Here is a 26,239-nt window from a genome sequence, read left to right as displayed (position 1 = left end):
TTTCCCAAAAACTTCGCTTGAAGTAAGAAAGGATAAGATTTCGAAGAACGCTGACAAAAGATTAGCTTTTCGGATGAAAATGGCAAACTTGGGGTTGTGTGACTCGGAGGCTTGAATGGGACATTTCGCTCTGTGTCTTTGTAACATCTCACGCACGAGTCCTTGTGGCAATTTAGGTGGGGATCGGGGAAGGGGGGGGGGTAAGTAAAAAAAATGAAAAACAAAAACGCATCTCGTGCTTATGAAAGAAAAGATGCTCCAGGACCATGCCATCTGACACAACTCCAGAAGCAAAAACTCCAGCGTGTAAGGGTAATCATGGAACACATGTTCCGTACTCTATTCATCTCGAGACAACAGGTAAGGAAAAACATGATTATGGAACGAAAAAAACTAGGACCCCCAGACGGTGGGATTACCTGAAGGTTCGTCTTGGAACACGTGACTTCCGTTGTCGATTCTAATTGGTCGGCCGGCACGCGCTGGTCGGAACTCCTTAAGTTGCTGTTGGCCAAGGGCGCCGGTATATATGAAAAGTCAGGTGGTGGGGGATGTTGATGAACAGGTCGGAAGAGTTTGACGTGGTTAGTCGGTAGGGGGATCCCGAGGAAGAAAGTTGTGCTGTCGCTGCATTGTCGGAAGAACCTCGCAACAGGTGTGAAGAGCGGAAGCCCATTGTTGAGGTTGTGATATGGTCTTCGAAGCTTGCTGACACCGATGGCTGAAATGTTCAGGTACATCTACTTGTGCGGCGATTCCCCGGACAGTGTTCACTCGATCTCCCCACCTCTGCACGCACCGGGGGTCACGGGTTCGCAACCGACCACCGTCTACCAGGCGCCAGTGTACCCACCCTCGTCGCCGTCGTCGCTGTGTTCGACCCCGAAAACGGACACCCTCCGCCACCACCGGACGCTGGACAACCTGTCGGACGGTTGCCACACGCCCAGTCCGGACAGCTTCCGGTCACCGAGTCCCATGTCGGACATCGAGCCGTCCAAGCACTACACCGCCCTCTTGCCGCCCCATTACCACCGCTACCTGTCCAAAGTCCATCCGGAGCCCAAGAGGGACGTTGCCGGTGTCGTCGACAATGACAACCGGAAGTCCATCCCCAACGATCTCTTGTCCAACGACAGTGACGTTTTCGGTGACGACGAGGACATGTACGACGAACTGTGCGAGAGGTGCGGGTTCGAGCTCCCGGACCACAAGCCCTCCTGCGACGCGAAATCGCAGAAGTTGCCTTCCAGTTTGAAAAGACGGTCGACAAAGCTCGTGAGTCCAGTGGTGATGAAGAAGAGAAGATTGGCAGCGAACGCGAGGGAAAGGAGGCGGATGCAGAATCTCAACACGGCATTCGACCGTCTTCGATCAGTCCTTCCATCATTGGGAAACGACCGTCAGTTGTCAAAATACGAGACACTCCAGATGGCCCAAAGCTACATCAACGCCCTCTACGAACTTCTCCAGTGATGGACCTGAGGCTTCAAACCGACCTCCAAAAGGACGAAAATACCAGGTAAGCCAAGATATAATATATATTCTTGCTTTATTCTTAAACATTATATACATAGGCGTAAATTGGCGGGGGCAAGTGGGCACTGGTCCCCTCCAAAATGTAAATGTATTACAATTTATAAGTTAATTGCACTTTTGTTAACCTCATCAGACCCGGGAATCAAAGAAATAACTATTTTTTATGATTTGAAGGGTTCGGGGCTAAAACATAGTAAGTGACAATTTGGTCGTTATGCGCCTATGATAATATGATGAAATTTTGTGCACTACTTGAAGATGCAAGTGTTATAGGGACTCCAGGTCACATAATTAGGTCACTTTTGGTTCAGCACAATTTTGTATTCAATATTTAGACGAAAATTCGTGCATTTGCAATCATTTTTTTAAATAACAAATGTGTAAAGTGTAAATCTTGTTATTTATATATTTCTTACTTTTACGTCAATTTTCCACCATTCTCGGTCCATTGGGACGAAACAGATGAATGATGAATTGACGAAACAGAACACACACGATGCCTTGACCACTATAAGAACTTCCAACCTTAGGTTTCGTAGTGAATTACGTTAGCCACGTCAGCATGTAAGTTCGTGAATATTGTTGTTAAGATTACAGGAAACTGAAAAAAAAAATGTAAACAAGAGAAAAGCAGGAGTGCTGGTCCAGAATTCTCAATCTGTATTTTTTTAAATTTCTTATTCTACGTTGTTTTATAGCCACCTTATGGCTAATCGTGACAATGAAGATGAATGGTGATGACATAAAATTGATGAAGGGGTGCTCATTCCAGAACTCTAACCTGCAATAATAGCTAGCGCGAACACGTGTCGACCCCTCAACGCGTTCAGCCGCCGAGGTGGCATCTGGGTACGGTCAGTATTAGGGCGATATAACGATAAATTTAGCACATGATTAAATTCGCGAAAATTTAGGAAGGTGTCGCGAAAATTTTGGAAGTTGTCAGATCATTCATGATTCCTTATCCATGAAAAGTGTGAATATATAAACACTTGATTTCCGGTATATGAATACTCATGAAAAATGCCACTTATGGTGACTGTAATCGTACCAATAGTGATCTCTATTCTATATTTGTAACTTTAAAGGCTTATTGGATTGTAACCCCCCCCCCCCCCCCCGCTTCCCCTTGCAGCCTTAACCTTTATAGCAGAAATGTTAACCGGTGCTTTTTTCTACTTTGATACTTAGCTCTTCTTAAATGCTTCGTTCTTGTAATGACAATTTCAGCATTGACGTAAGTGATTATTTCCAACTTTTTATCCTCTCTGAGAACCTGAGATAATATTGAATTAAAGTTTTAAGTTCACTTTGTGCACGGATAGGTAAATCGCGACTGGACCTATAGTTTAAAGTGGGATCCGAACAACCGGGTATCGAACCCAAAACCCTTTGATTATAAGGCAACGACGTTACTACTACGCCATCGGATGGGGCCTGAGCAAATATGAATGAAATACTTTTATTTATAATTGTGGTCCTTCGGGTAGCCCACTAGTTGTTGGCAAAATGGTTTTGTAATCATATCACGGGTTCATAACACGGTTGCTGGGTGGCGGAGTGGTTAGCGTTCTTGGTTCGAATCCTGTGTTTGACTCATGGTCAAGATCAATGCAGCATGTCGTATAGAAATCAAAAATAATTTAACACACACCTTCCTTCACTTTTATTCAGTATAATGAATTGAGGACTAGAAGTGGTAAGCGTTGTAAGTGCCAAAAGCGAAAGTGTTGGGAAATCGCATCGTTCAGCACATCAGCCCGTAAGAACGTTCACACTAGTGACCTCCTTACACGCACTTTGAACTACTTAGAGGGCTACCAGCCACTTTTCACGTTTACCACGTTATAAAGCATGGCACATTTCTCAGTTTAACGTGGAAAACTGTGTTTGAATTATTGTGGCACTTACAGCGTTTACCAATTTTAGTCTTCAGTTAATTAATAGTGGGTTTGTCAGAGAATTTCCTGTTGAGTAGGTTCAGGGGTGGACGAAACATTTACGAATAGTCTTCACTTCCATCAGTGGTCATGGAATTCTTTCTCCTTCTTTCTTCTAGATTCTTATTTTCTTTCTTTGTTCCTTTGTTTCTTACTATCTTATCTTCCTATTCAATGTTTCCATCTTTCCTTATTTTTTATTTCAACTTTTCTTCTCTCTCTTTCATCTTTAATCTTTTCTTCCCTCTCTTTTTCTGTTATATTCTTCTTGTTTAATTATTTCCCGCTTCTTCATACATTTCTCTTATTCTTTCCAGCTATGTATTTTTCTCTTTATTTCTTTCGTTCTTGCTTCTATCACCTTTTCTGTCCAAATTCTCACTCAAATCGCATTCTCTTTTATTCTTTCCAGCCATATCTCCTTCCTTCATCCTTTCTTGTCTTCTATAACTATTTCTGTTCAAATCATCATTCTCATCTCTTTCTCTCTACTTTTACCTATCTTCCTGCTCACTTTCTCTACCCATTCTCTGCTTCCTTCCTTCTATTTGCTCTTACGTAAATATTGTATCCTCTTTTCCATGGTGAGGCCTCCCAGAAGGTGTATTGGTAACGTTGTCGCCTTCTAACCAAGGGGTTCCCGGGTTCGATACCCGTCGGAGACACGTCCCACTTTAACTGAAGGCCCAGTTACGATTAGCCTACCTGTGCATAAAGTGAACTTAAAACAAAAACTCAAATATCATGAAGAATATTATAGTTTAGCTGGAGGGGGGAAGATTATCTTACCAAAATGAAGCCCACCCCAGTCCACTTTGTGGCTACGCCTCTGTTAATAATTGGCAGTTATGTGTAATTTGTCATTGTTAACTAACTGCCTTAACATACATAGATGGTGTGATAATATCAGTGATTTAGTTATATAATATCTTTGGAACGTTGTAGTGGTAAGGTCGTCGCCTTTGTAACCAAGGGGTTCTGGGTTCGATACCCGATGGAGGCACATTCCACAATTGCTCGGATCACACTTAAAACTTTAAGTCCAGTCCCAGTTAGCCCTAAATGTGCATAAAGTGTACTTAAAAACCCAATTCAAACAATCGTTAGAATGTGAACAATATGTAACTTAATATGGAACTGTGTTGCAAGAAATAATATTTTCTCCATTAAAAGGATTTTCAATCCTTCACGTTAAGGAAAGGCTCACCCACTAATTTCAAGTATCGCCGACCTCCGTGGGAGAGTGGTTAGCACAGGAGTGTCGGCAGTGGCGTATACTGAGTCTAAGCTCTGGGATGTTTGACTATGTCACGTGGTCCTAGGCTATGAATAGAAATAAGTTTACCAACTCATAAGAAATCAGGTTGCCAACTCATAAGAAATCAGGTTCCCAACTCATAAAAAATCAGGTTGCCAACTCTCAGGAAATCAGGTTGCCAACTCTCAGGAAATCAGGTTGCCAACTCATAAGAAAGCATGTTGCCAACTCACGAGAAAACAGGTTGCCAACTCCAGAATCACCATCATCATCTCACTGATATGAATAATTGTATTTACAATTTCTGATCGATTTTTCTCCTGTAATTTATTCTCTAGACTTCAGGCTTCGCAGATAGTTGATCCTCATCGTCGCGATTATCCAATAGGTACATAAAAGCGACGCTAATCAACAAAAATTAAATCCAACTAATTTCAAGTATCGGAAACAACTTCTGGTGTAATTACTGCTATGTTTCCCTTCAGGCATAGATGGGTGTACTGGTAACGTAAGGGGCACGGGTTAGATACACGGCGGAATTGATTGATTTGGTGTTTTAAGTCCACTGTATGCACAGAAAGGATAATCGGGACTGGACCTACAGTTTAAAGTGGAATCCGAACCACTATGTGCCTCCACCGGGTATCGAACTCGAGACCCATTGATTACAAGGCAACGACGATACCACTGCGCCATCGAGAAGGCCTAGATACCCGGTGGAGGCACACAGTGGTTCGGATCCCACTTTAAACTGTAGGCCCAGTTCCGATTAGCTTATCTGTTTGTAAAGCGAACTCGAAACTCTTCAGTCAATTTTTGTACAAGTTTATGAACGTTAGCTGGTAGAGACAGGATCTTTGTTAAGACTAATTTTTAAAAAAACATTGACATTTCTACAACGTAGGAAACAATGATTTTCCCTTGTCTGGCTAAAGGAATATAGAAATGTTATGGCATGCTTTAAGGATCATATAACTATGGAAAGTTCGCATTGTCTACACGAAAAACTTACTTTCTCGCGAACTTAGGTCCGTTTCATTGGAGAAAGGACGGGGTCATGTGACCAATTGTGGGCTGAGTTACCTTTCGAAAGCTTATATTAAATTATTTTCTTTTGTTAATGGAAATTACGGTTAAATATATTCACCAAAAAGTAGTTTACACGTCTTTAATATATGCATTGTATTAATTAGTAAACTTATTACTCCTTAGCAAAAGAGTTTGTACATGGTCGCTATTGATGATTTCATCGAGTGTATGAACAAATACCTGATAATATGGTATGGATACTTTAAGTTTTTGTTTTAAGTCCATTTTATCTACATATAGGCTAATCGCGATTGGTCTACAGATTAAAGTGAGATCTGAATCAGTATGTGATTCCACCTGGTATCAATCCTGGGATCTCTTGATTACGTGGCGACAATGATACCACTCTAGCTTAACAGACATTACCATTGGTGTAAATTGACACTTGTCGTGGAATGGGTCAGTGATACACCAGATTATCCAACACTCTTTAACTTTTTTGGCGCCGCTAAAATGGGAAAGTGTTAATTTCTTTGGCGTTGAAATTGACAGCACCTTTACACCTAAGAATGACGTCACGCTCCCCCTCGACTGATAATTCTGATTCTTAGTGTAAGAAACGACTAGGTAAAGAAACAGCCCTAGATTCGAAGCTATTGTTTATATCTTTTCGTGTATATAATCAGTTTATTCAGCGGTGCAGGAACAGGGGCGTACAGAGGTACTTTGTACCGCTCAGATTCTGAGGAGGCAGGATAGTAACCTCTTCAACCAAGGTGCCCCCCCCCCAAAGGCAATGACGCGTCCCATCCCAGATCATGTCATAATCCCCATAAAGTACTTAATTACGAAAACGAGTCTATTACTATTCTATTACTGAAAAGTCACTTTTTGTTAGCCTCACTGAGCACTTTACTTGATCTAAATTTTCGTAAATTCTTCCTTTTGTTCATCTAACGTATTAAGTATGGAGCACCTAGTAGCAAAAGTGATTTGGAACCAGGTAAAGTAAATGAATTAGCAAAGAAATATACTCTGCAACCCACCCCACCCCTGCCGCCTCATTGCACATATTGTAGCGTGGTGCCTAGGTGTAAACTCTTTTTTTTACTTAATTTTTTTTTAACTGTTCAGGGTTTCTTAGTATATTTTGACAAAACCTGAAATTTTGAGAAAATTGTCTCCTCTGAGAAGTACGATCGAAAACATCTGCAGTGTACTGCTTAGTACTGATTACACGTTAGGGAATTTTTGATTAGTACTGATTACAAGTTAGGGAATTTTTGTTTAGTACTGATTACAAATTAGGGAATATTTGATTAGTACTGATTACAAGTTAGGGAATTTTTGTTTAGTACTGATTACAAGTTAGGGAATTTTTGTTTAGTACTGATTACAAGTTAGGGAATTTTTGTTTAGTACTGATTACAAGTTAGGGAATTTTTGATTAGTACTGATTACAAGTTAGGGAATTTTTTGTTAGTTCTGATTACAAGTTAGGGAATTTTTGTTTAGTACTGATTACAAGTTAGGGAATTTTCATTTAGTGCTGATTACAAGTTACGGAATTTTGTATTTAAGAAATTACTCAAAAATCATTATATTTTTTAAACTGAAAATGAGTCAAGTATATACCGTATTATTTGCTAACAAGTTCTAGCATTCGTGTAAGTTGGAGCCTGATTTTGATGGAGCAGAATCGAATTTGCGGCTTTACTATGTAGGGGAAGAGAATCATAAAGGTTTCCATCCCAATAAAAATAGCACCAAGGATGGTTTGCTGAATAAGTGTTACAATCTCGAAGTCACAAGTATTACTTTCTATTTTCTTACTATTCAGGTCTTCATAGGTTAACATAAGTGCCTCTAAGTTTTCAATTTTAATAAACCTAAATTGATGGGGGAGGGGGGCACGTTCTCCTGCCAATTTACGCCTATGAGTTCTGGTAACGTGTATTATTTGTTGCGAATGATTTGTGTATTACGTTTTGACTGAGATGTCCTATACTTTGGAACAGCATGTCCTTCTCTTCTCTGCTAGTGCTCTGGTAACGCTAGTGAAACATTTCCGCTAACAGTGGCCACTGGAATTGTCAGAATTCAATTCGTACCCCGTGTAAAATATGCGTGTGTGTAACAGAACGGAACACCTGCAAAAAAACAGGTTGCCTCGCATGTCTGTCATCACTACAGAAAACCAATAATCTGCATACATTAATCCTCCTTTAACTTAATTGGCACGTGAATGTAATGTTTAAAGAACATTTCATGACAACTTTGTAACAGAATACTAACAATCTAAATATTTGCAACCGCTATTACTGTTGGTAAGTGGTTATTAATTTAAGTCCGATAAGAGAAAAAGAATGACATGTGCCACGAGGATAGCTGCCTTCCGTTGACAACGAATGACAAGATGCAAAGCTTGTCTCGATCGTTTCATTGCTTCTCTTTCTTTAGAAGTTAATTGCAGGTAATTAGGGTTCTGTTTCTTCATCAGTAATCCATATCTCGGGAGGTAGATTAGGTAGAGATATAAAGGTGACCACACACACACACACAATTTCGATTTCTCTGTCTGTGTAGGGCAGTGATGTGCGTCTACGCATAAACAACGATAGTCTACATTCTACACGTAGACTATTTTCTACACGTAGATTACGTAATCTATGTAAACAACATGGCGAAATGTGATAACTTAGCAAAGGGCGCCGTGGAATTAAAAGAAAATTATACTGCGTATCAGTTGCTGATGTGTGAGGAGAACTTTTCATACTCTTTCTTCCTAATTCGAACAATTTCTCACCTAGGAAAAAACCTAATATAGGCAACATTCCAGTGTTTTATGGGAAAGAGACCACTCTTGCCTCACGACTGCCATCTGTTGTTGTTTTTTGCATACTATTTATCTTCTTCCATAGTTGATAATAGAAGAGACGAGAAATTTTGTTGTAAATAGGGTTCTTTTCATTTCGTTCGGAACCAATACAGTTGAAAATGTCACTTTCCTTTCATGAAACCTTTGAAAATTAATTTTAATGCACTTTAGATTGTCTACGTAGTCTATGTAAACTAAAACCCGCGTAGATTACGTGTAGACAACGCATGTAGGCGTAAACGTATAGTCTACGGCACATCACTGGTGTAGGGTGGTATTTAAAAGGGGTATGAAGGGGACTTTTCCCCTCATGTTTCTGAATTCTCAGTTTGGTTCCTATAGTTTTTGGCATTTTGACATGGGGGGGGGGGGGTTAACTGTATGTGTAGTTACAGGAAACCCCACACTGAGTATTTTTCAAATACCACACTACGTCTGTGTATCTTACTTTAAATACTGATACCCGCTGGCAACTCGGTTTGGTATGGTGTTATGTTATTTTACTTAGCTTTTCTGCCACGTTTGGCTAATCGCGACGATTAGGATGAGTGATGATATGATGAAACTGATGAAGGAACACCAGGTCGGGATTCGAACCCAGGACCATTGGTGTCGTAGCGCGCTATACTAGTCACTACACAGACGACTGGCAACTCGGGAACAGTTATAATTACGGAACGGATTTTAAGGTGCAAAATTATGATCGGGAAATGGGAAAAAAGGCCTGAAAATGTCTTCATAAAGGTGCTGATAAAATCTCATTATTCAACTCTCCGTTTCTGCGCTTTCTATATATAATGCGCGCGGACCGCGTAGAGAACTGAGGTTCTGACGAACAGGTTTTGTTGAAGTTTGTGTTCTCTCTCGCGGGTTTTGCTACATTATCTTGCGAACTATTGGGGCTAAAATGATTATATTATACTATTTTATAGCTCTCGTCCATCTCTACGAAATGAGACTATGGGATTTTATGTAGCTGCTTCAGAAGAGTGAAAATAGTTTATTTTTCTGTACATTTTTTTTTAACATAACATGAAAGAAAAGGAAGGGTAAAGGTGCCGAAGCATCAAAAGAGGGTCGGGGGTAAAAAGGGATACATGTGCTTGGAAAGGTGCTGCACCTTAAAATCCGTTCCCTAGTTATAATTGACGCAATAGTGAATACAGGGTGATTCAAAATTCGACCTTCCAAAACATGGCTACATGAACTTCCTGTAAATAATTATTATGCTCAAAAATTGAACTTACTTTGAGCCACCCAGATGGTGTAGTGGGTAACGTCCTTGCATTGCAATCAAGGGATCCCGGGTTCAATCCCCGTGGAGGGTTTTGGTAGTTCAGATTCCACTTTAAACTGTAGGCCCATTCCAGATTAGCCTATATGAACACAAAAGGGACTTAAAACAAGGTTATTTATGTCATTTTATGGATCATATCTACCAAGGCCTTATGTGTGTTGCCAAATTCTAGGTCAATAAGTGGATTTTAATAGCAAATTTTCAATGGTAACTTCTAACACCGCCGAGGAGTTAGGCAACACACATAACGCTTGCAAGGTTTGATTTTTGATTTGATTTGATTTAGTTTATTTTACTTCGCGTTTTGTGCCTCTTGGCTAATTTGCGAAGATGGGGATGAATGATGAAATGATGAAATTGATGAATGGACATTCACAAACAACCAAGCCCGACCGGGATTCGAACCCGGGACCCTTGGCGTCGCAGCGCGATGTGCTAACCACTCGGCCACAGGGTCGGGCGTAACGCTTGCAAGGAAACGAGTATTTCAGGATATAGGTGTCTCATTATTATTGTCGCTGACTGTACAATTCTCCTTGGAATTAATATATAGATGTATAACGTAAGGTTGTGCAGAAAAAATTGTACCTGTCTAACTTGCATTTTAACTTGTGTGTTATTCTTGCTTGGCTTAACACTGTCTTTTTTCTGTCTTTCAGGTACACCCTGTCGGGAACAACCTTCGTACAACGATAGCTAATAGATAGCGAACAATATGAAACTATATTACCTGCTAAGATACGAGCAGAGATGAGTGAATTGTGCCAAAATAGTGACTTGCCTTTGTGCGAAAAGAGTATAAACTTTATTTTTCACTTTTGTACCAAGGTTGTGCTAGTGACTAGAATGTGTGAAAGTGTGGAATACATTGTATAATATGTTGACGAATGTATACTTTTTATCGACGTACATCGTTTTCTTTCTATGTAAGGTATGCTTTTTGCAAGTCAACCTAGAATGTTTTTTATAAAACTGAGTATTTGATTCGGCTCGTTTCTTTTACAGAAGTGATTTTGTTTTTTCAAAAAAATAAGGTTTTTGTTTGATGAATATATGACAATCATGAGGATATTGAAGATGTCTTGAAAGTGATCTTTTCATTTTGTATGATATAGCTTGATTTGAAGATTTTCTCGTCGGGTTTCAAACTGTAAACTGTTGACTGGTAAATGTGTAAGGTTATCAATTTTAGCTGCCATAAAACGATCATTACATATTTAATCTAACTGATGTAATTTATAATGATTATGTTTTTAAATGTACATAGATAAGGTGTATTCAGTTGCAATTTACAACCATTATCTATATGCAACTCAAATGTTATTATTAACTATTACTCCAATTGGCTCATTCTAATGATCAAATGTCATTCACATGACTCTATTAAAATTCAAATAAAGACGCGGTCGAACCCAGTTTGGTAAATTGACGTGCACACTGTTAAATTTTAACAGCAAATTATTGTAAACTTTAGAGTGCAAGCAGTGGCGGCGATTTGGTGCCAAAACTCTGGGGTAAGGAAAGTTTACTTTCTTACAGCAGAAAAGGTTTAGCATTAAGAGGCAATAGTGCGGAGGCAAAAAAGTGACAAAAAGTTGGGTGTTGAGTTGAGTGAAGGTGTCTCTTCTCTCTCGATATCGAATAATTCTATCCAGAAATCACTCTGTCGTAAGCCCTACAGAATATCTTAATAATATTTTATAACATTATCTGCTTCATCGATTTTTCACACAGTTTTCTGTCTATTGAACATGCAACCACCTTAATCAAATGCGTAAGTTCACACATCGTTGACGATTCTAAACGGTTTAAGGCTTGCATATAGTTGTAAGAAATTTAGCCAGTGAAACTATACGAGTTCATCACATGCTCCAAAAAACAAAATTGCCAAACATAAAATAACTTGAATACGGAAACAAACTTGTTTTGTCTATCCCTGAGTATAAGGTGCCATACAACAATTAAAAAGAAGAGTAGTGAACTTTTATAACTATAAATATAATGTGTAAAGCAACGAATGTATATTCTAGCCATATTATAAAAAAGAAAACAGGGCAGTTCTGTTTAATCTATACATTTATATTTTATGAAAATATTATCAAATCTTGGGCATCATTGCAACAATGAAACTTTCTGGAACACGTGACGTATTCTCTATCCACATGTAATTTTTTGTGAGGAAATAACACATCCTCAAATCTAAGTTTCATTGAACGTATGTTATGAAATTCCATACTAACAGTAAAATCTAGTAACTGCAAGAACACATTTTTAATATTATGGTTAGGTACTTATAATAAATGTGTACGTAACGAATTATCTCCAAAGAAGACTATCTTGATCAGATTAATTTTGTTCAACAAAAATCAATTTGTAATTTTATTAATACAAACATATGAAGGTGATAATTAGTGGCCATATTGCAATCTGAATAATAATGTAGCAGTATGCTTCATTCTGTGGAGTGATAACGAACAATAATTAAGAAAATGTTTCCAATCAATATGTGCTGGTTGATGTTAAAATTTTAACGCGGAAAAATTTAAAATTACGGAATAATTCTGTGATAATATTCTCCCATGGTACATTGCTCAGTGTAAATTGTTTTCAGTAGATTTCTAGAAGAAGATAAATATTTTGAATCTTGTATTTTTATCTAAAGAACACAAATTTTAGATAATTTGCATAGTATGCCGATATTCAGTCTATATGTTTCATTTATATGTAAGTATGATTTATGAATGTGAATGTATGTATTGCCATGTTTTGTGTATGTCGTGCCAGTCCTTAAAATACTTATAAAAATCAGTGATGTATATACAAATATTTGCTCAGATTTTTATTAAAAATGTTATTCATAATTCTTTTGTTATTTTTTTTAACTTAAATCTTACCGTATCGTACCTTCAGTTACCTGGAAACTGTAAAGACGGGCTCGCCTCCATGGGTAACAAACTCTTGGTACGGGGATAGATTTCCTGGGGTGTGTAAGCTCGATCTTATTCACCCACTTATAAGAAATAATGGTAATCCTCCGTGGTCTTAGCTGCGAGGGGTGAAAACACAACTTTAAAAGAACTTTCAAGGACTCGCACACTCAAATGCATTTTACATCGTCATGGTTGGACCCGGCACATATTTGGATATCAGAGTAAGGATTCTTACCAGTCTCAGCGATAGACGTGAATCTCCTCAGAACTGCGGAGAAAATCCCCAATTCCTGTTTCACGAACGACTCACGATTGAATCTCCCTCAGTAAACCCAACTCGGCAGTAACTGACATAAGCATTCCATTAATATTTCCTGGCTGGGCTCATTGCTAACTGTCTGGGAATAATGACATCTTTTATCTTACTAAATTTCCCCTTTCCTGATTTTCAACGATTATTTTTGATTTGATTTATTTTATTTTACTTCGCGTTTTGTGCCTCTTGGCTAATTTGCGAACATGGGGACGAGTGATGAAATGATGAAATTGATTCACAAACAACCATGCCCGAGCGGGATTCGAAGCCGGGACCCTTGGCGTCGCAGCACGATGTGCTAACCACTCAGCCACAGGGTTCGGCTCAACGATTATCCTTCCTTTCTTTTAATACATAATTATCATCTCTTTACGTTACGAAGATCGCGAATTGTTGAAATGTATTTCTGAAGTAAAAAAAAAAATGTCTATGCGTAAGTGTCAAGGTTAGAAGTGATAACCAATTTAATATTTTGAAGTAATACTGTAGCTAATATTATAGTTACTTTTCTATGATGTAAGGAGTGGCCCTTTCTAAGGACACCCAAATGTCAATCTCTCTTGCACCCTGTACTGTTTTCTTGCAGAATAGCGAGGCTCTGGCGCCAGTATAAATGCTCTGTGGGGCTTCTGTAGTGCCCATACGTGTTAGTGATTGCCCATAACAATTCATCCCCATCGTCGCGATTGGCCAAAAGTGGCAGAAAAGCGACCAAAATTACCCATATTTAATCAATCAATAGTTACTTTTCTGAACGTTTCAACAGCAACGTGAAAAATAATGATTTAGTGCAAAAATAGTGACAGAATGTTCATTTTCATGTTCGTACTTGTTACGTTATGTTTGTGACCTTTTTTCAAGTACTAGGATTTAGATACTTTGAACTTTGTTCTCACCTCTAAAAATCCATATTAAAATATAGCCCTATGTTTATTTTAATGTGATGTACTCAGATGATGAAAATTAAAGCCCCTGGTTCTTTTTTTTATGCGTATTATTAGTGGTAGTGATACGCATAAATTTCGCAGAAACTGTCAACGTAAAATTGTTCTGGGAAACTTCATATTAGACAACAGTGGACAAGCAGTAGGGGCGATTGGGTGCCAAAACAGGGGGGAGAGGGGGAGGGGTCCCCGACCATTTGGTTCCTCGAAGTAGGCACTATGAATCGGAATAGGCCATTTAGGCATTTAGTGCTTTCATACTGAAACAATACGAATCTGATCAAGGGCAGAAAATAGTAATTTACGGCAATATCAGGGGTCTATTCATCACTCACCCTGCCAAAAGTTGCAGAAAAGCGAAGTAAAATACCAAAAAATACTACAAATGTGACTATGATTTACTTATATAAGTTTCAGTCATGCTGGTAGTGAAACATTTACCTTTGCTACCAAGAATACTTGGATCTAGTTGGGGTGGAGCCCCCTGCACTCCCCCTGGAACATGACGCCCCGTTATGTTTAGGGCTGTGGCTGTGGGTATATCTTGGATCTCTAAACTTATGCCTTGCTTGTATTACGATGCACATGCCTAATCAGTTTTACACAAACAGCGCAGACGTGCTTACACCTGTTTCCTCTGACAGTCAGCCTTCTCTTCCGCTTTTATATTCCTATTATCTCTGTCCCTCTTTAGATCATTGTCTCTGCTCGTTTCTAGAACGAGGAACAATGGTTTATTTGTACGCATTCCCAGAAACGGAAATAGTTATTTTGAAATCTATAAAGCATCAGCTGTAATAGTAGTCCAACGGAGACAAAATATGACCAAGTTATACCTAATGACACATACATTTCTAAAGATACTTTTGGGGGGAAGGGAGTATGAAAATTTGAATATGTTACCAGTTAGTAAACTAAAAACTATTGCTTTGAGGTTCTAAGTCCCTTACAACATTGGTTCTAACACTAGAGTGCGCGTCAAATCTCCTGCATATGACGCTAGCCAATAGCAGCGCACTGCAGCGGTGCCATGTCGAAATCTCACACGGAAAAGAGACAGCGTGGTTGAGCGGAATAGGCAACGCCGAAAGTCTGTGATTCGCTAGTGCTGTTCAGCCGTTCAAGGCCATATGCAGGAGATTTGACGCGCACTCTAGCTGATTGCCCGGCGTTGCCCGGGTATTTATTTATCCCAATCTTCTATTAGACAGGAAAATAATGAATTCTAACTATAGTGTAAAATTAACTTCGAGTTGAACGGCATTGGGAGTGTCGCTATTCATCTTAGCGACCAAGAAACTGGGGCTGATGCTGCAAGGTGAAAAAATTACTACGTCACACTTGCCGAACAATAATAAAGTGGCAACAATCGCCAATATATTGGAAGAAACGCAGCTAAATTACTAAGTAAACTGTTTAACGTAAAATTGATAGACATTAACTTGAAATCTTCGGTGAACAATAAACACAACGACGTTATAGTTACGTCACGGCGCAAAGAATAATAGTAACTGTATAATAAGTAACGCTGTGTCTAGGCGTCCGAAATTGGGGCTCGAAATTTCATTCTAAGATTTATTTTCAGGTTAATATAGCAAGAGAAAACTGTTCAGCTTTCGGAAAATTCTCGTCTGTTTTCATCTGGTCCTATTTCAGGAATGGGCCTAATGCTGCAGCATCAATAGCACACTTCTTAATCCGTCACTGCATGTCACCCCCTTCCCACCTCAATCACTAGGGGTGCCAGGGGTGTCTTGGAGTTGAACGGCATTGGGAGTGTCGCTATTCATCTTATCAACGCCGAAAACTATGAATTCCACACTAATATCGGTCGTTTTACATGTCACCCCTTCCCATCCCCACCCCTAGGGGTACCAGGGGTGTCTTACCCCCACAGTATTTATTTCCAGATTGTAAGTCATATGTATACCAAGTTTGTTCACCAATTAGCTTAGCGACTCCGAAAACTATGGATTCGACACTAATCTAGGTCAGTTTTGACATTTTATTTTTCACCCCCTCCCACCCCCCATCCCGATAGGTGATGAACTTAGAGTTGAACGGTATTGAGAGTGTCACTATTGATCTTATCGTCCCCGAAAACTATGGATTCCACAAAAATATCGGTCGTTTTCGATTATTTTTACATGTCCGGCCATAGGGGTGCCAGGGGTGTCTTACCCACACAGTATTTCTTTCGAGATTGCAAGTGATACGTGTTCCAAGTTCGGTTGAAATCGCTCCAGGCGTTCGAGAGTTATGCCGGAACAAACATATATATATATACACACACATACATACATCCATTTTTATATATAGAGAGAAGAGATTAAACGCCATGAAAACTTAAGTGGAAACTACCAGCTGTTTTCTCGATTTGGTGAGGTTGGTCAGTTGCAGAGTGATGGGCTTCTTTAATCCACAAGGCTGCATACTTTTCGTCAGGTATATCTTTGATGGCTGGACCATTAATGGATACGAATGATTTCTCAATTTTCAAAGAAATGGTATACTGCATGGATTCGACCTCATTTTTTTTAATGCGGATAAAACATCCCTGGCAAGGATAAAGATAACACTGGGGAACAGTGAAATTGCGGCACAGTGTTTGAGAGCTAATTTAGGGCAATTTCATGCTGCTGAATAATGATATAATAATATATTTCCTGAATTGGCTCTAATTTATGAAATAAATGCAACTAAATCAAAATGGCGGAAACATAAGACATACATATAAATGAACTTCCAACAAGAATTTAATATTTATTTTTGTGATTACAATCATTATTATAAAAATAAATTTATATAGGCCTATGATGATAATAATTAAGAAAATATGTACACAATGACGTAACAAACTATGTGAAACGTTTTCTATACGATTTCCTGCTGTATTGCTTTTAAGGACAATCCCTCCGTAAGCTCCAAGAGTAGTCGGCCATCACGTGGCGATCCCACCGTCCCTGGAACCTTTCTTCCATTATCCTTATATCCTGATGGAACCTTTCTCCCCGTTCTTCACTAAAATCACCAAAGTTCTCAGGGAATCTGTCAACGTGGATATGTAGAAAATGTATCTTCACACTCATATTAGCTCCCAATTTCTCAACATTTTTCAACATATTTCCAACTATATCGGGGTACCTTTCTGCTCTGTGATTCCCCAAAAAGTTTTTGACGACGGACACAAAGCTCAGCCAGGCCTCAGATTCGATGTAAGACATGTAAGTTGTAAAATTGGCATCATTTATAAGTGTACGAATTTGTGGTGGTTCGTCAAAGATTCCTGCCTTCAATTTTTCAATACTTAGTCCTGGAAAAGTGTGGCATATATATTTGAAACAATCACCACTTGTATCTAAGGCCTTGACAAACTGTTTTATCAACCCAAGTTTAATATGCAGTGGCGGAAGGATGATTTTGTCCCTATCTATCGGCGGTTCATGAATGATATTAGCTTTTCCCACTAATATTTTCCCGTGGGGGTCAAACTTATATCGTCCAATGCTTTTCCTTACCACGACTATTCCATAAACATAGGAAACAGGGATATTTTGCGTACCCACTTTGCTGACCTAGTAAAAAATTCAACATCTTCAAATCCACACACACGAGCCACTTATGTTCAGCATATTCATTTCTTTTCTAAAACCATTTTTATGTTTTGGTATTCTTCCTTAAGCTTTGTTGAGTGTCCGATATATTGCCTAGCAATGCTTCATAAGTTGCCTAGCAACAATGTACAAATAAATAAATAAGTTTCTTAATGGGAATTTCAGCCCATTATCAAATTTTGATATTACAGAGAAAAGCGTAGAGTAATTTATCTCCTACATTTTCCATGGTGTGTTTATTTTTATAACTGGAGTCAATTCAACTGAACCAATCATACAATTGGCAATCACAGATGTTTTGTGTGCTGAAACTGTTATTAAACTTTATGCCGCAAAATAAAATCTTTTTTTTGTTCCCCAGTGTAATTTTCTTTTGCCGGGGATATTTTTTTTTTGTGATTCGCACACTGCTGAACCTATAGCCTGTCCCAGCTTGCTGTGGAGCAAGGCCGCGATGAAAATCTATTGGCCAGAGCAAAGCATTACACGTACACGCTGCTGGGAAGGCAGTCGCTTTGCCCCACTCCACGCAGCCCCGTTCCTTCTCAAGTGTTCATTGGTGGAGCCGTCTCGCGTCACTACTTGCGCAGAGACTTGATTTCCCTTGCCTGCTATACAGTTAGCTGGAACAGAGTATATGCAACTTTCCGCTGCAGAACGAGGATTAACTTCAGATCAAACAAATATATACATTTTAACGCATAACGGCCTTAGTATTAGAGTACATAGACAGAAACACATAAGGAAATAGCACTTACCTTAAAATCGGTACCTCGTCCATGTGAATCTTCTTATCAATTCGAAGTTGAGTAGCACAATTCAAACGTTCAAGTTCAAAGTTCAAACATTGATGGAGAACATTGGTCAAAAGTACACAATTCTTCTAGGAATCGTCATTATTTCTTCTGTGAAACGACGCCATCACTGAAGCTTGGGCGACAGCATTCTTTTCTTCTTAACGGTGATATGTTTCTGAAAATATAGAAATTCGTGTTATGATAACAAATTAAGATGCTTCGTTATGCATATTTGATCATTTCCTATACAATAGAGCATATTTTAAGCATTTCTGGTCATATTCAGTATATTCTTAACATCTTCGTGGTATAGAGAGCTTTGCTTATGCACTTAGCTATTTCCGAAATGGATAAAATAGATAGTGGATAGAACCTTTACTAACTACAAAACTACGTTGGCTGGCAATAGTTATAATTTACTTTTGCAAACTTGTACACATGAATCACTGTAGATACATTTCAAATTCATTAAGTGAAGTATCGACAAGTATGTAAAAATATCCCGGTAGAAGGTGCTGATATTAGGTATAATATAAATTGCACAAATGCTTTTAAATTTTACATCTTTTACTTCTTTTTCTTCTGAAATAGTTATATGAAATTACATGAAAGACACTATGTATTAAGTACAAACTTATATTAGCTTTTATGAGTGATGAACCGCTCAGATTTCTCTTCCTTTTTATAAATCCTGTTTCAATTGATACATCAAAAAGAAAAATCATTTTTTTATCTGCTCAAAAACCTTACAGATATAAGTTTAGAGAAAACATGACAAAACTTAGGTTATAAAAGCATTTGTATTTTACATATTTCGGTGATTAATTTTTACTCAGAAAAATTTTATTTCGTCAAGTATTATTTGCTGTACATAAATTGCTAGAATTTATCGTTAAACTTGACACTGTGCTGTTCATTTACAAAAACGGGGATTAACCGATTTTTTTTTTCAATTTGAATACTTTAACATAGGTATATGAAAATATAGAAGTTATAAATTGCAGTTGCGTGCATTATAAATATATATTTTAAAACTTAGTCTTTAAAATTATATTAATCTGGTTAACTACACAATGGTTACTTCTGCTCACCAGAATCAAATTCTGATATGTGAAAATGAAACATGATTGTGGGCTGAAATTTCCAGGACGGATAATTTACATTGTCTACGGTTATTGTTACATTACGCTCGAGCGAATACGGAGTACTAGCGAACCTAAGTGGTCCCATGCAGTATTCTAGTGCACGTGTACTTAGTGTTCTAAAAAATTTAGTCAAATTTACCAAATTTGGTAAAGTTGCCAATTTTTTTTCTTTCTACTGATGCATTTACTTTTTTGTACTTACGTCGGAAAAATATTAACCCCGGCCATGACATATTAACGGTGAGGTTATTTCCATTCTAAAAATTTCGCCTTGTAATCAAAGGGTCCCGGTTCGATACCCGGTGGAGACACATTGCACAGTGTTCGTATCCCACTTTAAACTGTAGGTCCAGTCCCGATTACCCTATCTGTGCATAAAGTAGACTTAAAGCAACAGTGAATTCAATCAATCATTCTAAATGAAGTCCCTCTTGATCACCTGATTGATTAATTGATTGAATTAGATTACTTTACGTCGCTCTTCTGCTACTTTTGGCTAATCGCGACGATGAGGATGAGAATGTCATGAAACTGATGAAGGGACACTCACAAAGAACGCCAATGTCCAGTCCGTGATTCGATCTCGGGTTCCCTGTGCTAACCACTCCGCCACGAAGGTCGGCTCCTGATCACCCAAATTTTCTCGAAAAATATCACAAGAAAGGGAAAGTATTCACCAATTTCAAGAATGCATCCAGAGAAACCAATTTTGAAAGGCATTTACATAAATTACTAGGTATAGCAGAGCTTTCCGCGTCAGATCTCGTAGTTATCTGGCAACCAATCAGGAAGAGTGGCAGCCGGGACTTAACCCTTTCGGCCTCCAAATATCAGCCTGTCGAAGGTAGCCAGCCCCCCGATCCGACATGCATACCTACTTGTACAGGGACCTGTTCGGTAGGCTTAAACACGGGATTCCATGCGTTGCTAGGGACGCCGATACGGCACGCATGCCAGTATTGGACATGACGAAAGACTCCTGACAGATTCACAAGGCGAAAAACGTAACCAGCGGCGGCCATTGTCAGTGTTTCCAATTATGTTGCTGAAAATGATCTATGTTCATTAGTATTTTCTGTTTTTCTTATGGTATTCACTTTAACATTTTTTGGACTCTTCTTTGCACAATGCTCAGAAATTTCTGGAGCAAATTACAGACTTATACCAATTGTTATTGAAACTGCAACTCATACATCTTCTATTTCGGTTTTTTAAGTCGTTTTCTAGCTCTTGGGTTAATGGCAAAGATGAGCATGATTGATCGGGGCCGGCTTAAGGGTCGGGCGTCCCCCCTTGATTAGCGCCAGAATCTTATATCTGATTATATGAGTGTGTGTATGTGTTTGTTTGTTTGTTTCTTAGAATATATTGTTAAGTCCAGTTTATTCGCAGAAAGGCTAATCGGGACTGGACCTACAGTCTAAAGTGGGATCCGAACAAGAGACTGCGTGGTTATTTGTTTTCAAAAGAGTTAGGTTTATTGTCGACAAGATTGAAGTTACTGCTGCATAATATAATAAGTATTGGAAGTTGAGGAAAAATCCTTTTATTTCCAGGTGTCCGAAGACGAGGCCCAACATAATATATGTTCATTCTGGGTCATTGCAGGCCAGAATAAGGTGGATTTTATTTGTTCTTTTTTTGCTTTTTTCGGCGTTTTTTGGCTTATTGGTCCTTTTTTTTTTAGCCTTTTTTAGGTCTTAACGGCTTTTTTTTTTTTTGCAACTTCACCTTCTTCAACTACGTTTTTACTGCCCATTCTCAATTCGAATCATCATCAGTTCATCACCTCTTAAACATCCTTTCTGTAGTAAGGAAATAAAAAAAAGAAAGAAATATATTTGAACCGATTCTGAAACGAGAGAAAAACATTTTTGGACGACTGAAGCAGGTACGGTACAAGGTCCTTTAAACGTAACTTGCCTGTAAGGTCGCGCTGGAGATGACTATTGCAATGCCAACTGAGGTAAGGTTTCCGAAGTCCTATTTCTGTAACTCTAGTGTGGTTAGGCCAAATATGAATCTTCAAATATGATTTTTCAAATTACGTTAATCTAAAAAAATATATGATGTCTGAAAGAAGATGCATTTCATTCATATAGTTTTTTTTTTCGCACTGTGTGTTCCATACCACCAGAATGTTGTATTTTTTTAATTAAATATGTAATTAAAACTGAAGTTATTAATTAATTTGGGTCACATTTATACGTCCTTTTTTCCGTTTTTAGGTCTTTTTTTTATATTTTTAGGTCTTTTTTATAGGTCTTTTTTGGCAATTTATTGGAATTCAACTTTCGAGCCCTAATAATAAGTATATTTCAAAATCATGTAGCAAATTTAAGAGAAGAGTATATACTGTTATTTTGATGTCATTATGCAGGTAATAAATAAACACATACGTACAATAAACGTGTTATTTAACAGTAACAAAAAGTAAGGCCATTATTTTTGCTAATTAAAACCATAAATATATAACATGGTGATATTTTTATTGGAAGAAAGTGAAAAGAAGGAGAACAAGGGTAGAAAGATTGGAGGGGGAGGGCGGAAATTGGTTCGGATCCCACCTTACACTGTAGATCCAGTCCCGATTAGCCTCTCTGTGCCTAAAGCACGCTCGAAACCAAACTCAAACCAAGCTGTCGTCCGAAATTGAATTCGAGAGGAAAAATTTCAAGTTGGCAACACTGCCAAGGCCTTCCACTTCTTGAGGAGCAGCAGGTATCGAATTTCCCGGAGAGGAAAAAAAATATTGGTTTAATTCGTCCGTCGGCCCTAATTGCCCTTTGCGTGCGTCGGTGGACGTTATTAAAAGCTCCAGATAACGTCCTCCTTCCATGTGTGGGTGCCTGGTCATGCAGGAAGCATCGCCGCCATGGCACCCTGCAATCCGGTTCAATTTGGCCAATCACGGAAGACGGGAACTGGGTCTTCGGGTACCGGGTCGTGATTCCACGAGGGTGAATTAGAATCAAACGTCACGGGTTTTCTTTTTTTGGGTGCATATTTCCTTTGGCACGTACTTCCTCTGACGTCTTACACAGAACAGGTTTAAGTTTAAACTGCTGCAAACCTTTGGTTTATCTCTCCTTATTCAGTTTAACCTAGAAAACATAGACCGTGTCGGAAAGATGCAAGACCGTACTTGAAGCGAGCATCCTCAGAGAACGGTCCAGTTCAGTCTTGAAGCATTGGACTGGAAGCGAAAAATCTTTCGAACTGCACTTCGACTGCAGCACCTACAGACTGCGTTTCTAAAGTCCCCGAACTCTGACTTTAAAAATTAATTGTTGAGCAACAAAGCATTTTTTTTAGAAACTGTTGCTTGTGATTGTTTGTTGGTGTTGTTGGAACATACAAATCAAATCAACACTAGACGACAATGAACAACGATGCATGCGCAGTAGGCAGCAAGAATGAAAGCCAGATATCCAGTTTAAAACGCGCACGAATTCAGTTCACCATGAGTCTTACACGGGAGCAGAGGGTTGCTGTTTTGGAAGCTTACTTTCAAGTTAAATCATACGAACGCTGTATAGAGATGTTTCATAGGAGATATCCCAACGCTCCTTCACCTGGAAAAACAACAGTGTATGATTTAATAAAACGGTTTCGCGAAACAGGAAACGTTTCAGATAAGCCAAGGAGCGGACGAACATCAATTTTCACAGAAGACTTTCTTGTGGATGTTGGTGAAGAATTGCAGAACTCCCCTACGAAGTCTCTGAAGCGGCTTTCACAAGAGGTAGGAAAATCTTTGTCATCTTGTCACAGGGCTGCAAAACGTCTGAAGTTCCGAGCATACAAGGTGCGAGTAGTTCAAGACCTGCACCCATTGGATTTCGAGAAACGCAGAAATTATTGTCAGTGGTTCAACAGATTTACGTGAAACAATGTAGTCAACAAACTGAACAAAATATTTTTCAGTGATGAGGCCTGGTTCCATTTGTGTGGATACGTGAATAGTCAGAATACTCGGATATGGGACATCTGGCTTTCATTCTTGCTGCCTACTGCGCATGCATCGTTGTTCATTGTCGTCTAGTGTTGATTTGTATGTTCCAACAACACCAACAAACAATCACAAGCAACAGTTTCTAAAAAAATTGCATTGTTGCGCAACAATGAATTTTTAAAGTCTGAGTTCAGGGACTTTAGAAACGTACTTACTATTGATTGCTCTCTCCATGAAAATAGACCAGCCAAGGTCGGATCTTCCGCTTATGGCCCTCCAGGGTTGCCACACTTCTCATAAGTTGCTCAGTCGACACTTCGCGCGTTGTACACCCAACGGCGAAAGAAACAGTAGGCGAATTGTCCACCACCATTTTAATTCGGTCTGTATTACACATTGCGATGACAATGAATTGAAATAATAACGTCAATAAACAGAGATGAATGCCTGATTTGAACCAACATAGTTTCTTTCCTTAAAACAACACAGGATGTAGAATAAAAAAGTAATTAAAATAGCGGTGGACAATTTGCCTAGCATTATCTTTCCCGTTGATTGTACGCATGCGGCTGATTTCGTCGGTTGAAATTATTGCATTTTGGCAACACTGTACGTGACCTTGACTGGACTATTTTCATGGCTTTAGCTTTATCGGATTAACAATTATGGATATTCCACTTTGAACAGCAATTAAAAATTAACGAGTAGGCCTACGTAAAACAGAGTTACATCAAAATTGAGTTTACTCAATTCTGCATTAAGCTATGGTAACCATTTTTAACTCGAATATACCTTCGTATTTTTATCGTCGTGAAAACAAAGAAGTGACAGCGTTTTGGGGGTTTCAAAACGTACACTCTCATTAAAATTCTATAAATAGAAACCGTGTGGTCCGATCGTGATGAAATTTAAATATAGTGTAGGTATAAAGGTTTTAAATACAATTCTCAATTTTAAGATTTTTAAAATCTACAAAAAAAAGTTATTATTAATTTTGTGAAACAACTTTTTCTTAGTATTGGGTACGTACTACAAGTACGACCTTGGTCTTATTTTGAAGCTCTTTGCAGCTGCTTTTAAAACCCATTAACATTGTCGATTCACATTGCGAAACCGATTTTATACAGATTTTTATTAAACGGAGTAAAGATATGCTTTGAAAGTGGCGACAGCACTCGCACTGACAGCCCGCCGTTGGTGACGGCACGTAGGCCCTATATTATTGCGGCGGAGTGGTTAACACAGCGTGCTACGATGCCAGGTTTTCCGGGTTCGAATCCCGGCTTGGGCATGTCTCTTCATCAATTTCATTATATCATCACTTATCCTCATCTATGCGATTAGCCAAAAGTTGCAGAAAAGCGAACCAAATCAATTATTGAGTTGTTTATATTGTTGAGTCTTTGTTTTAAGTCTTCTTTATGCACAGATAGACTAATCGAGACTGGACGTACAGTTTAAAGTGGGATCCGAACCACTATGTGCCTCCACCGGGCATCGAACCCGGACCCTTTGATCACAAGGCTTAGACGTTAACACTGCGCCAACGTGAAGGCACTAAACAAATCAATCAATCAGTCAATTATTATTATTATTAATAGGGTTAGGATATTTATTACCTAAAGTCACCAAAATATGCAAAATAAAATATGCTGCTGATTTCTGCTGCTGATTTGCTGTTTTAAGTCCACTTTATGCACAGTAAGGCTAATCGGGACTGGACCAACAGTTTAAAGTGGGATCCGAACCACTACGTGCCTCCACCGGGTATCGAACCCGGGACCGCATGATTACAAGGCGACGACGCTACCACTGAGCCACGGGGTAGGCCCAATAAAATATGCTCTTATGACCTAAAAATTTTACAAAACATGCCCTTATAACTGCACTGTTTCGAACATCAATATCTAAATGCTGAGATATTTTCACATACGTACTATTTTTAGTTCACTTATGGGCCCTGAGTTTATTTATTTATTTACGTATTTATTTATGCTTTGCACTTCTACAGAGGATTGAAACTCCAATTACAGAAGGCTTACACTGTGTTTGATTAATACAATAGAAATTACATGAAAAAAAATACAAACACATATTCATTCATTCACATACGTAACACATGAGATATACAGGGTGTCATTTTAATGGCGCCCACGGACCACAGATTCGTGTAGAGGACATCAAAACAAACAACTTTTCTCAGTAACATTTTTCACGTTGGTGCGTCAATTCGACGCTACAGCCGATCAAAAAAGACCGTTTTGCCGCCTGGATGCTGGCAACCCAACACAACATTTCATCGTATCCGTGACGTCATTTCTTGCGACGAAACAGCGCACGGTAGGGTTGCAAGGAACACACAAATTTTGTGAAAAATGACAAACTACCAACCACATTATTAGCTGTAAAACGAAACGAGAAACGTGTCCAGTAGACCGAACATCATAGCCTACCAGCCAGAAGATCAGCAGTCATCTCAGGGGAAGGGGAAAGTGGACCAACGATATGAGAAATGGTAAAACACGTATTCAAAATGAAATGTCATGCCGGATTTTGTCTCAGCTTACATCTAAAATACCAACAACAATAAATTTTAT

General features: G+C 38.8%; 1 protein-coding gene across 1 annotated transcript; it reads left to right on the top strand.

Annotated features, from left to right (window-relative positions):
• Positions 1-717: 717 nt before the first annotated feature.
• On the top strand, positions 718-1,518 carry LOC146003822 (uncharacterized). The gene has a single exon (XM_083142245.1). It carries the CDS (start codon positions 718-720, stop codon positions 1,474-1,476), a length of 759 nt encoding a protein of 252 aa, XP_082998371.1. The 3' UTR covers positions 1,477-1,518.
• The last annotated feature ends 24,721 nt before the right edge of the window (positions 1,519-26,239 follow it).

Source organism: Lepisma saccharinum, chromosome 20 (genome assembly GCF_977018435.1).
Source record: "Lepisma saccharinum chromosome 20, izLepSacc3.1, whole genome shotgun sequence".
NCBI lineage: Eukaryota > Metazoa > Arthropoda > Insecta > Zygentoma > Lepismatidae > Lepisma > Lepisma saccharinum.
The sequence above is the reverse complement of the archived record's forward strand: the minus strand, read 5'-3'. Positions and strand labels throughout refer to the sequence as shown.